The 15079-nt window shown below is 43.0% G+C and overlaps 1 protein-coding gene and 1 non-coding gene across 2 annotated transcripts; both read left to right on the forward strand.

Annotated features, from left to right (window-relative positions):
• LOC110433204 (nucleobase-ascorbate transporter 2-like) lies at positions 1645 to 6603 on the forward strand. The gene is made up of 14 exons (XM_021455005.1): positions 1645 to 2099; positions 2179 to 2362; positions 2492 to 2589; positions 2846 to 3022; positions 3174 to 3274; positions 3733 to 3808; positions 4187 to 4431; positions 4512 to 4608; positions 4754 to 4840; positions 5035 to 5093; positions 5183 to 5274; positions 5515 to 5592; positions 5693 to 5853; positions 5996 to 6603. Exons 2-14 carry the CDS (start codon positions 2269 to 2271, stop codon positions 6206 to 6208), a joined length of 1578 nt encoding a protein of 525 aa, XP_021310680.1. The 5' UTR covers positions 1645 to 2099; positions 2179 to 2268; the 3' UTR covers positions 6209 to 6603.
• Positions 8121 to 8209, forward strand: TRNAY-GUA. The gene is given in 2 exon segments: positions 8121 to 8157; positions 8174 to 8209. It is a non-coding gene; the product is annotated as a tRNA-Tyr (tRNA).

Raw genomic sequence — 15079 nt, forward strand, 5'->3', positions numbered from 1 at the left:
CTCTACGGCCACGACGGTGCGACGGCCTATCTCGGTGGCACGGAGGCCCTCCCCGAAGGCGTGGCGACCTACGCCGGCGCACCTCCAGCCACCTCCACCTCCATCCATGGCGAGAAGAATGAGAGTATGACATACGGGACCCACGTGTCATTCTCTGCTATGATTAGTTTGGATAGTGTGTTTTAGGTAGTTTGCTAGAGTTGAAAGCGAAATATAGGTAGTATAAAAATTGGTAGCTACCTAAATAGATATTTAGATAGTCTAATTTAGGTAGAACTGCTGGAGATGCTCTTAGAGACTGTGTAACTACCCAAATCAAGCAAGGGTAAAACTCTGAATTTGCACGGACAAGCGCAGGGAGGTCGAGGCGACAGGGCCCTGAGTGCCAAGAATCTTGGGAGATACGGTCAGGCGATGAATAAAAACAAGGACAAGCCGTCCCGTCAACCGTCATGCGCCCTCATTTAGGCCATGGCCTTGTTTAGTTTTAAAAATTTTTGAGAAATCAACAACAATTTCGTTTGTATTTGACAAATATTATCTAATCATGGACTAACTAGGCTCAAAAGATTTGTCTCATCAATTCCGATCAAACTGTGCAATTAGTTTTTATTTTTATCTATATTTAATACTCCATGCATATGTCTAAAGATTCGATGTGGCGGAGAATCTGAAAAATTTTGTAAATTTTTTTGGAAACTAAACAAGGCCCATGTTTAGTTCTAAAATTTTTTTATTATAGGATTTTCGTTTGTATTTGATAAATATTGCCCAATAATATATTAAGTAGGTTCAAAAAATCTATCTCTTAAATTATAGATAAATTATATAATTAGTTATTTATATTTCATATATATATACCGTAAAATTTGATGTAATAAGAAATCTGAAAAATCTTAAAATTTTTTTTGAAACTAAACAAGGCCTTACTGCGCAGCATTCATTCCTCTTGCCCGCAAAGAAACAAAAAAATTCCAACGGGCCAATCCTGCATGCAGTCTCTAGCGAGAGGGAGCGAGAGACACTGCAGTCCGGGGTGCAGCCTGCAGTCTGCAGATGCGTACCGTACGTACGTTAATGGTGAGCACAGAGCTTTTCTGTAATCCCTACATGTCAGTGGCGCTTATTTATTAATTAATCTTATGAGTGGGGCTGCATTACGAGCAAAGCATAGCAGCATCTGAAGGAAAGGGGCCACTGCCATGCCATGCCCCATGGCCAGGGGCTAACAGTCGGTTGCGCGCCCACTCATGACTCATATCTGGCAGTCCCAGTCGCAGTCCCGCCGCGCCTTTTCACGGTGAGGGGCTGTCTCCAATAACGTATGCATTTTGAACCCAAAATAGGTTTTCAACACAATACCTATAGCCTCCAACAGAATACAGAAAACTCATTTTGGGTATCAGGGGAGACATAACCCAAATTTGGGTATCTTCTCTCCTCGAGACCTATTTGCAGAGAGTGTTGTCTTTTAGGTCTTGTTGTTGGAGAAGACTAAAAATAGGTATGGAACCTTTTACCTGTAGCGCTATCTAAAGAACAAATGGGTCTTGTATTTTAGGTGACGATTGTTGGAGACAGTCTGATGGCCTGCTGCTGCTGCTAGCTACGAGTACGGTGCTCCCGCCGCCTCGCCTCTTTTCTCCACCATCCTTTTTCCGCTTTGGCCGCTTTATTGCTTTTCCTCTCTTTCCCTTTGCTGCTTGCTTTGGGGGCCTTTGTTCGATCGACACATCCTCCCCGCATCGATCAGCGGTTTCTTCATCGTCAGCGGCATCTTCTCCCTCCCTTTGCTTCCTTGTTCGCTTGCGCTTTACTGTTAGCAGTCAGTCGCCACCATCCTCCTCGTCGTCGTCTTCCTCGCCGACCTCTGACCGCCGCCGCTGCGCCCGCTGACATTTGTCTCCCCATCCAGCGGCCGCAGAGGAGAACGTTACCTTGCTGGACTGGATTCGCGTTTATCTACCCCCATTGCTCCTGGACCCTGCTTGGGTTTCGCAGCGACGTTGGCTGTTGCTACTCCCTATCCTTCTCTCCTTTGCCTCTGCTCTGCTCTGCTCTCAGGGTCGCTTTGCTCTGCTGCCAAGATTGCTCTCAAGGTATGAGTATGACGGTGCCTGCTGCTCTTGATTAACCTTTCTCGCTCTCACCTCCATGACTGAGCAGCTTCTCCATCAGCTTCAGATCGTGGACCCTTCCGGCCGGTTATTCAGAGTTTCAGTCCCAACTCCCAATACATAAAACGCACTTGCTCTAACAAATTCAGAAATGGCCGAGGTGAAGCCTGAGGACATGGTGCATCATCAGCCCATGGACCAGCTCCAGGGCTTCGAGTACTGCATCGACTCCAATCCTTCCTGGGGTATGTATGTCATGTCCCACACACACACACACACACACACTCAACTGGTGGTGGAGCGTTGCTGTGTTCATTTGTATAGTATAGCTAGAGGGAGCTTGCTGATTCTTCATCTCTGTGTGCGTGTTACAGGCGAAGGGATTGCGTTGGGCTTCCAACACTACATACTGTCCCTGGGCACTGCTGTCATGATCCCCACGTTGCTGGTTCCGCTTATGGGTGGAAATGATGTGAGAATACCATCCTTACCTTTACTCGTTTGGTTTCTTGATTTTGTTGCCTCATGTTCAAGCTTCGAGATTTTGTCTTTCAGTAGTGTTCGTATCAAAGGAACAAATGCTACTTTTGCAGCACCTACCTTGTAAAATTTACAACTTTTGAAACTGAAGAGAAAAATGCCGTTGTATCATTCGTTCTACAGAAGAATTCATTGTGACTACAGAAATCTGTTTTGTTCCTCTCCTTTTTTTTTTTAATTACTGAAAGGATGACAAGGCCAAGGTGGTTCAAACACTGCTATTTGTTACCGGGATCAAGACACTGCTCCAGACGCTATTTGGCACTCGTCTTCCCACAATCATGGGAGGTTCGTACGCGTATGTGGTTCCGATCCTCTCCATAATCCGTGATCCCTCATTCACGCAGATAGCGGATGGCCATACTGTAAGTATGCAATGATCCTCCAACATTTGTTTTTATACCCCTATAAAACAAAACAAACGGCCATGGAAGATTGGACAGGTTGATATCATGAACCGCGGCACTAGTAGTGATGAAAAATCCCATGATCTTTTCGCGTTTGTCTTGTTTCCAGAGATTCCTGCAGACTATGAGAGCCATACAAGGTTCACTGATTGTATCCTCAAGCATCCAAATAATTCTTGGATATAGCCAGTTATGGGCAATATGTTCTAGGTACATGTAATTCTCCCTTTTGCCTTCGTTGATGCAAGATGGAATTATGCATCAATACCCATACCAAGTGCACAAATTATAAATTATTTCCTTGACATATCCGAAAGTACGAATGGTTCACTTAGATTCTTACTATATTGCAGCTGAGGGGCCCTTTGGTATAGATGTTTCAACTTTAGCATGACATGTTGACAGTCTTGTTATAGTGGCCACATGGTCAATACGTGGATCATTATCTGCTTATTCTTTACAAACTAGTCTGGGCCCTTTGGCTATCCATCTACTTTTGTGTCTGTCCGTTTGAATTGTTGGGATTACTTTAGAAAAAAAGTACAATATGCTAATATGATATTAAAAGGTAGAAAAAAAGTACGTATATACAAAGGTGATAGGAATGCCTGCTACCTTCTGATCCACGGCAGGAATAAGGACATAAAATTTTGATGTGCATGTTGCAGGTTCTTTAGCCCACTTGGGATGGTTCCCGTGGTTGCATTGGTGGGGCTTGGCCTTTTCGAGAGAGGATTCCCAGTGGTAAAAGCTCTAATGGACGTACTTTTATTTTGCATAAAATAGTTCAATCCACATTGATTCCTTCAGTTTCATACTCAAGAAACTTGGACAGTCTTATTTCTTTTCTTTCCATTGTTAATTGTTTAGGAACTCTCTTTTTTCTTCCTTACATTGGTGATGATCTAAAAGCTTCACTACAATTGAAGATCTCTTATCTTATAACTGAAAGATATTTGTGTGTCAGCATTTTGTTGAAGTTGGAAAAATTACATTAATTATCCTTCTATTATACGTGCTTTAAAGCGAAGAGCTGGCGTTCTGTTGTTATGCTACCTTTCAAAAAAAAAATTGTTATGCTCTACTGAGTCCTATAAGCTAATTCAAGAACAAAATTTGCAGGTTGGGAAATGCGTGGAGATTAGTCTTCCAATGCTTATCCTCTTTGTTGCGCTTTCCCAGTATCTCAAGCACGTGAATATTCATCATGTTCCTGTTTTGGAGAGGTTCTCACTGCTGATGTGCATCGCTCTTGTATGGGTATATGCCCACATCCTCACAGCAAGTGGTGCATACAAGCACACAGCACTTGTCACCCAGATCAACTGTCGGACAGACCGTGCCAATCTCATATCTTCATCACAATGGTTTGGAGACTTCCCTATGCCACATTGACTAATTTTAACATCCACGTTCTACATTTTCATGTAACTTTCCATTCTCTTAGGATAAGCATTCCATACCCTTTACAATGGGGTGCACCAACATTCAGTGCAGACCATGCATTCGGTATGATGGCTGCGGTGATGGTTTCTTTAATAGAGGTACCATAACATACTTACTAAAAATAAACATAGAAAGTTTTGAAGAGGTTTATGTATCATACCTTGTAGAAATTTGTTGGTTTTCATTATTTTGGATTTTTTTTTCAATACATCTAATTCAGTGGACAATATTTGAGGGTTGCAGACCACGGGAGCATTCAAAGCTGCTGCACGATTGGCTAGTGCGACACCCCCACCAGCATATGTCCTGAGCAGAGGCATTGGGTGGCAGGTTAGTGATGTTATCCTAGCTTTATTGCAGTTCATGGATGTTGGCTAGAAAGTTTTCTGATACTTTATTGCAGATGTACATATATTGAATAACCAACGTTTTGCTGAAGAGAAATTAAAAAAATTGCATGTACTCTGTTAAAGCAAGTTAAACATGTTCTCTCCTTTTTCTTCTCAAATATGTGATACATCCAGGGCATTGGCACCCTACTAGATGGCCTGTTTGGCACTGGGACTGGTTCTACTGTTTCTGTGTAAGTGCATCTTCATGCTGAATTGCTGATACATAAATCTTCATGCTGATACTGTCTAAGGGCATGCTGAATCTCTGCCTGAAACACAGTGAGAACGTTGGTCTCCTAGGGTCAACAAGGGTTGGTAGCAGAAGAGTGATACAAATTTCTGCTGGTTTCATGATCTTCTTCTCCATTCTAGGTAACATTTGTCCCTAGCAAGTGACATTAAGGTGCTGTTTGGTAACATGCACAGTAACACAAATGTAATCAAAATTAGTTCATTTGTATTTGCGGCCGGTAACATTCATAGGCTTAAATTATTTCCGTTTGCGATACCTGCTGTAGAACCAAACAGCTCGTAAGTTGCATCATTAGTTTTTCAGAATTCTATACAAGTTCTTTCTTTTTTAAACGAATTCTAAAATTATCATGATTGCAGGAAAATTTGGAGCGCTTTTTGCCTCAATTCCTTTCACAATATTTGCTGCCATTTACTGTGTCATGTTTGGAATTGTTGGTAAGCACTAAGCAGCAAAGTAGACAAAGTGAAAATACCCTTTTCTAGCAATTTGTTATACTTTGAAGTGTAGAGCTAACAGATACGGTCATGTGTTCAGCTGCTGTGGGGCTCTCCTTTATGCAGTTCACCAACATGAACTCAATGCGCAGTCTCTTCATCATCGGTGTCTCACTCTTCCTGGGTTTATCTATACCAGAGTACTTCTCTCGGTATTCCACAAGTTCTCAACAAGGCCCAGCGCACACGAAAGCTGGATGGGTTTGTTTTTTTTTTCTTTCAATATACTGCAAATTCGAAATTCCAACTTAAACTTAGCTCCCAGCAAGAAGAAAAAAAAATCTAACATGATATAGATTAAAAGCTGAGTTTGAATATTTGTGCATTTCTTTGTTTGTTGCAGTTCAATGACTACATCAACACTATCTTCTCATCACCGCCCACTGTCGCCCTGTTTGTAGCAGTACTCCTTGACAACACACTTGATGTAAGAGATGCAGCTAGGGACCGAGGAATGCCATGGTGGGCGCGTTTCAGGACATTCCGTGGCGACAGCAGGAATGAAGAGTTCTACACTCTGCCTTTCAACCTCAACCGATTCTTTCCCCCAACATAAGTCTAATTGCCATTGAGAAGATGCTGCATGTTAAGTGGTCCACTGAAGCAAGTATTACCTAACAATGAGGTTTGCTTTTGACAGAGTAGAACAACAAAAGGTTGGACAAAGGAAGAATCAGAATGTCAGATTGTACATAAAACCAAATCGTTTAGGTTTGACCACCAGTGCCAAATCAGAATGTCAGATTTTGATGTAATGCGAGTTTAGAGATCTTATGAACAATTCGTTTCAAGCCTTATATGCAAGCTAGCTTTTAAACAATGTTTTCATGGCTTAGTGGCATGGTCTGGTGTCTGGTCCCAAATGCTATAGAAGATGTCCAGCTATTGTAAGAATTATTCTTCATCTCGCATTTTAGTATCTATATATTAATTAATAGTAGCATTTCAACTTTTGCATAATATATAGTTATTGATAAAAAGATTATTAACCACTACTTCCTCATATCACAAATATAACTCTACTAGCGACTACAATATGACCCTTTGGCAGCAATTTCTGTACAAATATATGGTCTTAAATACAAAGGGTCATTCAAAGTTAACTTTTCATTAATCTAATAGCCAATCTTGTGTTATGAATGTGTATAGAAATTTAAATAATGGCAGTCAAATGTAAAACGTTTAAAAAGGAAAATTCTAGATGTATTTATAATTATTATTATTGGAAGAATTAATTAACACATAAGAAAGTACTAAACATAACTTATTATGAAACTAATTTATAACCTTACAATTATTATTAATTGGAGACTCCTTTTGAATCACCAAAGTTAATCTCCACAAAAAATAAGAGGAATTCTAGAATTTTTGTAGAAAGGAAGAAAAATCTGACCATCAAATGTGTAGACTTGCAACACAGAGAGGAGAGAGAGAGGGGGTTGAGGATCCATGAGTCCGTTCGCTTCAGATTATCTATCAAATCTACCAGTCATTCAACAATGTTTTTCTCTTACAACAAATAATACTTTCAGCCATAGCAAGCGGTATTGTACTTTGATACAAATTTCAAACTCTGGATCCTTACCATATAAAGAGAACCCTATTATATGCTATTATGACTTTATTCTACTCTTTGCAGAGCCACTAACACTAACGATAATGTAAAATACAGATCTTGGACTCTTGCAATACTTAGACCGTCTAAATGATTGTTTGGATGAGCCGTAAAGCAACGTGCAATGGTTTTTTTAAAAGGTCAGGTGCAATAATTTTACATGCCAATTCAGCGGACGAAACGAATTGCCTGTGAAGGGATGCTGACTTTTGAGGCTTCATTGACTCTTTAGCGTTGCTGCCTCACGTCCACCATCTCAACATGGCCATGGGCAACCACGGATTCCCCTCTCTATGCATGCCTCAGCGGCCTTGATTAGCGCCTTCACGGTCGACCTGGAACGTTGATGAATGCTGGCACTGTCCTGGATCCGTCCACCATTCATGTAAAAGCACGCTACACGCCCCAAGCGAATTGGTCAATGATATCAAAATTTCTTTTGATGTGTTTTTAGGGTTTATTTGGTTCAATACCCATAACGGGCCATGGTGCAGGTTAAATGACTATTTAGGTCTCATTGTGTGTTTTAGGGCTTGTTTGGCTCATGACAACGTGGCATGAACCAAACTGTGACAATGGTGTTAGTGTTTGTGGTGACGGGGGCCATGGCTATAGTATTGGAAGAGGTTGAAGTAGGAACCTTATTATCCGGTTATTAAAAATATAGTTTCATAATCTCATGATCACCATATTGAATTTGTTTTATATTCTCTCCCTCAGTTGTGAAATACAAGGGACCCAGAAAAATTTATGATCAAATAAAAGTTTGACAAAAGACTAACTTATCATTCACTTGAGAACCAAGCTAACTAGTTAGTGAATAATTAGTGACTAATTAACAATGCATCATCCCCCGACTTTAGCTCAGTTGGTAGAGCGGAGGACTGTAGTTGATATGCAGATTAAATCCTTAGGTCGCTGGTTCGAATCCGGCAGGTCGGAGTTTTTTTTTCTTTTACTGTCCTTCTGCTTTTTATTTTTTGTACTGGCTCCTTTTTTATTTTTTTGTGTTTTTCTACTGTCCTTCTGCTTTTTGTTTTTTCTACTGGCTCCTTTTTTATTTTTTTGGGTTTTTGCTACAGTCCTTCCGTTGGAAGTTTTAGAGGAGTGATTAAGTTACAGTCTTTCCGTTGGAAGTTCCGAGGAGCGATTAAGTTTCACTTTTTCCTTTTTTTTTTTGTTTTTTCTACTGTCCTGCACTTCTGCTTTTTGTTGTTTCTACTGCCTCCTTTTTAATTTTTTTCCTACTGTCCTTCCGTTGGAAGTTTTCAAGGAGCATCAGTCCCACCGGTGTCACATTTTAGTTTCGTAGCTTGTCCGCTGGTTTGAAAAGTTTTAGTTAAAATTAATGTTGGTTGATTTATTGTGAAAGAAAAATATTGTTGGCTGACAGAAAAAGTACGTTTCATAAGACAAGTAAATAGGCTATCTACTAAAATGCTGTCGTGGGAAAGGTCAATTGAAAGGAGTACTGCAAAAATCCACTAAAGTGATGTCTCACATATCATGCGGTGGCTATCCATATAGCTCCATTGATGATATATATATTTCTACTACAAACACATTTCATCATTCCCTTCAGTTCTAAAATGTGGGTTGTTTTATTTATTTCTTGTCTAAGTTAAACTTATAGAAAATACACATTAACATCTACAATTGTTGGTGCAAAAGCTGGTCTGCAAACACAAAGGGCTAATACCCGATTCAAACGTTAAGGCGTGCCAGCCGATTTGACCTTACTATCGGCAAAGGTGGTAACTCGAATACTTTAGTCCTGACAACAGCGATGCGCCCAGATGTCACGGCTAAGAGGTACTCACGCGGAACTTGAGAACACGCCGAGCTTAAGTCGACGAATTCCTAAGAACTCGTAATGAAAAGGAAAAAGTATGACGAAGTCGTCGAAAAAGTAGATGCTGAAATATGAGTAAAAACGTGTGTTTGATTGATTGATAGATGTCTCATTACAAGGCCCTAGGGTCTATATTTATACCCTGCTCAAAAGAGCTACAACCAGACACGACTAGAATTCGAATTCCAAATTACATAGAATCCGTATACAAAACGATTTAAATAACTAAAGAAAACATAAAGCTATTCCCCCGTGACAAGCTGGAACATCTCCACAAACCGATCGGCAACTCCCGGACTCTCCCTCCGTATCATTACCAGACTCCCTTGTCATAGTCATCGGCAGACTTCCTTGTCGTAGCCATCGGCACAGACACATCACCATCTACAGACTTAGTCACGTTCAATCTCTCCTTCATCGGCAACCACTCTCACCGGCAATTCATCCTGTAGACAAAACACCGTCATCCTATCCTGTCGGCCTGTACTCTACCAAACATGGACACGTGCCCAAAAACGGTGTCAACACATGCCCCCCAATTTCGGAGTATGAAATCGTTAATGCTCCGAAATTCTCTGCAGTAATGATGCCTTTTCCCGCAATTAATGCTCCTAACCTGGTAACCGACAACCTCAATCTGAACAAACTCTGACCCTGTTCTCTTGTAAATCCCTTGAAATCCTCAACTTCCCAAACGGACATTTCCTTTTCGGTCGCACATCGGCAATATTACCGTTGCAAAGATTTGCCGATGGACTGACCAGGATGCTCGTACATTATCTTCCCAAACGGCTATCTCCATTTTATTTGCCCATCCACAATATGACCGTTACAAGACACCGCCGATGGACCAACCAGGAGATCTCGAACAATGAAATATCTCTGAATAATGACCGCTTCCTGTCAAATCTCCTGCACAATCCCTTGATTACCGTGCAAAAAGTTACCATATCTACCTGAGCACCCTCGGATTTCTTGGATGCGACAAAGAGATAAGTCAGATTTGCCCCTGCCCGTTTTGTCTTATAAGTAGTTCCTTCTCGGGTACTCCTTCTCCATCACATCATTCTACAACTCCAACCTCACCTTTCCGGCGGCGGCGCTATTCCTAAAGCTCCAAGATCTCCGACGAGGCTCCTTCTTCACCAACTCCAAAACTCTCAAGCTTCTCCTCCGTGGCAAAATGGCCGTCAACTTCATCATCCCCGAGGTCAGTCCTTTGCACCATCTCTTGTACTTTTTCCCGTACCCTTGTTCATCTGCAATCCGCCGTACTGAATACTTTTCCCCCTTCTTTTCTGTTTTTTTATATATCTCAAAAACCATTAGGAATCGGCCAACAAAATCGTCATCCCCACTGATCGACCACATCTCCAATGCCTTGGCCCGCTAGGGGATCCAGATCCAACCAACTTCATAAACGCAGAAACCAACAGAATCCCCTTTAGAGCAGAGAACTTTTCTTTGGATCTGTGGAAGGATACTTTTCGTTCCTGGCCTAGCCCTACCGTGGGGTGGACAGATTGGTTTTTGAGGGTCAGCAACTCGAATGAAGTCCAATGGGGTGAAAGAAATCTAGCCCAATGCATTAGGTTGTCCATTGCCGATATGCATAGGAACGAATCACTGCTGATAGCTGCATCATACTTCTGGTCAGATACGCTCAACGCCTTTGTCTTTGGCCATGGCCCTGTCTCCCCCACTCTTGCCGATGTGGCTATGCTCACCAGGTTAGATATTTCTTCTGCCGATAGCACTCACTTTTTTGATACCAAACCCAGTGCTAAGGTAGAAACCCGCTCCATCGGCGGCTGGTAGGGTATATCCAAAAATACCGCAAAACAGGCCATGTTGACATAAAGGAGCAGACCTGCTTTCTGAACATGTGGCTAGACAAATTCGTGTTCTGTGGTCGATCGGCAGGACCAACTTCCGTTCATCTAGCAGCAGCGGAAAATCTAGCCAATGGTGGCCGATTTCCTCTCGGCTGATACCTGCTTGGAGCGGCCTATCACCTCCTCCACCAAGTAACTAAGAAGCTCTTGCTTGGACAGTCTATCGACAACTTGGGAGGCCCCTGGTGGTTTATCAATATGTGGCTCAATCTGCATCTGCACAAGCGCCTGGAATTTAACCTATTCACTCAGCGTTTCCCAAGGGACATAACTGAAAATTATGTGTTGGGTGAAGAGGAATCGGCAACACGTGCTCCCTTAAACTTCGGCGAAGCTGTCATAGTTCTGCCTGGTTCAGGAGGTAATCCAGATCAGGTCAGCCGATTCTTCCAAACTCTGTATGAGGGCTTGGCCAGAGATGAGCGAGCATGGTTGGCCTATGATGACCTAGACAGTATGCTTCCCCTGGTTTTCAACCCATTTGATGAAGCTCTTGACCGGGATAATGAAGTGATGATGGCAATGGTGACTCCCAGAGCCATACCAGTGAATTTCTTTGGTAGTGGGAAAACCTCCCCCCAGACTTATGAATTTTACAATCCATCGGCACTAGCCCGTCAGTTAGCTTTCGGCCAGCTGCCGATCGCACTCTGCTACGCCGATGTGATAAAGCCCAGGGAAACCATCAACAGTCTCCTTGAATGGATCCAAGTAGCCCAACTGCCATCGAGTGCCGATACAGACGTAGATTTGTCTGAGTGGGTTCCAGCCGCCTTCATAACTCAAGCATACAAGCAGTGGTGGGTAGAATGGAAGGAGCATCTGTTCTACAAATCGGCCCTCACGTACCGCGACATGATTGACCCTGAATACGAAGTTCCCAATGATACCGTAAGTGTTTTCAAACCGATGTTTCAATTCTTTCAATTCTGTTTCTATCGGCAATTTACTTCTGTACTTTTCTACAGGTTGATGATACTCCTCCATCGGTCAGCAAAAGTGGCAAGCCGATTGATCTATTTGCACCAGGCCCAATCTCTTCAATCGGCCACAACGCCCCTACCCTGGCTGCCATCGTGCATCGAGGTATACGCCTGAGGAAGGTCACCACCAGGAAGACCCAGACTCCACCATCGGTAGCTGCTTCCACTCTAGCACAGGCTTTTAAGGTAGTTGTTAAACCTCTTCGTTTATACCGATCTTACCTTTACATCGGCTACAATTGTATTCACAAATTCCTCTTTGTTGTTACAGCAAACCAGTGCATCGGCAAAAACCAAGAGCCAAGGTGCCGATGCCCCCCAGTCCAGCCAGCAGAAGAGAAAGGGTGTCAAGAGTACCAGGGCAGAAACAAAGCGCCAGAAAGTGGCAACTCCTCCTCCTCCTCCTCCGGTATCTCCCATTCCGGTGGAATCTTCCCCTTCTTCTCTAGACGCAGAGACTCAGCAAGCACCATCTCCCCCTCCAACGCAAGAAGCACCACAGGTAGAAGAAACTCAACTGGAAGAACCCCAACAAGAAGTACCTCAGCCAGAAGACACATCGGCTGATGTTCACGAACCAACCACCGATCCAGCAGGTTCCATTATAGCATCGGTGGTTTCCTCCGTTCAGACAAGTACCGTCCTTCCTCAAGGTAACATATTTACAAAGTTAATACCGATGAACCCATCTTTTCATCTCATAATGACTTTTATTAATTTTCAGCTGACGTCGTTCCATCGGCAAACCTAGCCGACCAATCTGTAGCTCCATCGGCATCTCTGACAGATCAGCCCGCGGCTCCATCAACATCTTCCAGTCAAAGGCAAGAGATTGCCTTGAAGCAAGTAAGTTATCCAGCTCTTATCAATACTTCTACCGACATCTTGATCATGGAATGACTCACTTTATTTTTCCTTTTCAGGAGCAGGACTCTCCTGACAGCCTATTCTCCTTTGCTATTGATATCTCCGATGATGAAGGCGAGGAAGCGAGCTCCTCCCGGGCAGTTGGGATCGCATCGGCAGAGATCAGAACCAAGTTGGAAGAACTATCGGCTCTCCTTCATCAGGATACGGCACAGCTGGTCGATGACTCTGACCCAGCCAAGGTTCTGTTCAGGACTCTCAGAGGCCAGATTCCGGCCGATGTCGAAGAAGTCCTTTTTCAAGCTGCACATCTGGAGAGTCGTCAGCTGCAGTACCAGAGGGCTTCTCAGCGCCTTGCCGACAGAGCTACTCAGACCCAGCTTTCTGAAGAAATGATGAAAGAGAAGCTCCTGACCGATGAGAAGCACAAGAACATCGGCACCTTGAGATCTTCAGGAGACGCGCTGAAGCAGAAGATTTCTGACCTATCGGCAAAAAGAGAAACCCTACTGGCAGAGCTCAAGCAAGTGGAAGACGCCTTATCCCAAGCCCAACAAGAAGAGAGCCAACTGCCAGAGACCATCAAGCTCCTTGAGCAAGAACGAAACATTCATGGACGCAAGGCACTACAGTTGAAGAAGAAGCTGAAGCCGATAGAAGGCTCCGCCGATGACGATATCAAGGAGATAGAGGCAGCCAACCAAATCCGGCTGCGCGCCATATCGGCAATCCAGGCGCTGCTGAACGCATGAAGCTCCCATTGGCGACACATCTTTACTCCTCTGCACTTCCAGTTTCCTCGCTGTCTCAATCTAGCCGATAAGATTGTTATCGGCAACTTTTGAAACACTAAGTCCGGCCCCAGATACATTTTAATCCAGCCGATAGGAGTGTTATCGGCACTTAAATCTTTATGCATCGACCCATATACTGGGGTAGTACTTCTTTAAGTATTTACCATTTAATGCTCTGGGAAACTCAACTCCTTCAAGGGTTTCAAGGATATAGGCATTACCAGGAGCCGATCGACTTATCCGGTAAGGACCCTCCCAATTAGGAGACCATTTTCCAAACTTTGAACTTTTAGTCCCAATCGGTAAGATTAATTTCCATACCAAGTCTCCATCGGCAAATTCCTTAGCCTTTACCCTCTTATCGTACCATCTGGCAACCCTTTTCTTATTCTCCTCTATACTCATCAAAGCCCTCAGCCGATGCCCTGCTAGATCATCCAACTCGTCTGTCATTAAAGTGGCATAGTCATCGGCAGTCAATTGATCTTGAAAAGATAACCGCCTAGATCCAGTCTTAACTTCCTAAGGCAATACTGCATCATGTCCATACACCAGCTGATAAGGTGCAACTTTAGTTGACCCATGACAGGCCATCCGATAGGACCACAAGGCCTCGTTCAACAACGTGTGCCACCTTCTAGGATTTTCTTCAATCTTTCGCTTGATAAGCTTAATGATTCCTTTGTTAGACGCCTCGGCCTGCCCATTAGCCTGAGCATAGTAAGGAGAAGAATTCAACACTTTAATCCCCATACCGATTGCGAATTCATCAAACTCCCCCGATGTGAACATAGTGCCTTGATCAGTAGTAATTGTCTGAGGAATCCCAAATCGGTAAATAATGTGCTCCTTCACAAAATCAATCATATTGGCCGATGTGACCTTTTTCAAAGGAATAGCTTCAACCCACTTAGTAAAATAATCAGTGGCAACCAGAATAAACTTATGCCCTTTGCTAGATGGTGGATAAATCTGGTCGATTAGATCAATAGCCCATCCCCGGAACGGCTAAGGCTTGATAATGGGATTCATAGCCGATGCGGGTGCTCTTTGAATGTTACCAAACTTTTGACAACCTTGACATCCCTTGAAATACTTAAAGCAATCCTCAAGTATGGTCGGCCAAAAATATCCATTCCTCCTAATCATCCACTTCATCTTGAAAGCCGATTGATGTGCTCCACATACCCCTTCATGGATTTCTCCCATCAAACTTCTAGCTTCGTCATCACTCAAGCATCGAAGAAGAATACCATCAATTGTTCGGTAGTACAATTCATCTTCGAGAAGCACATACTTGGTGGCTTGAAACCGAACCCGTCTCTCAACTTTTTTGGATGGATCTTTCAAATAATCAATGATTTCTTTTCTCCAATCATCGACACCAATTGCCGATATTGTATCAATCATAGGCTGATATC

Source organism: Sorghum bicolor, chromosome 2, assembly GCF_000003195.3.
Source record: "Sorghum bicolor cultivar BTx623 chromosome 2, Sorghum_bicolor_NCBIv3, whole genome shotgun sequence".
In the NCBI taxonomy this organism is placed as follows: domain Eukaryota; kingdom Viridiplantae; phylum Streptophyta; class Magnoliopsida; order Poales; family Poaceae; genus Sorghum; species Sorghum bicolor.

Coding starts and splice junctions, on each gene's coding strand:
- LOC110433204 (XM_021455005.1), top strand. CDS start 2,269: ATGGCCGAGGTGAAGCCTGAGGACATGGTGCATCATCAGCCCATGGAC. Junction 3,023..3,173: donor AGATAGCGGATGGCCATACT/GTAAGTATGCAA, acceptor TCTTGTTTCCAG/AGATTCCTGCAGACTATGAG. Junction 4,609..4,753: donor TGATGGTTTCTTTAATAGAG/GTACCATAACAT, acceptor TGAGGGTTGCAG/ACCACGGGAGCATTCAAAGC.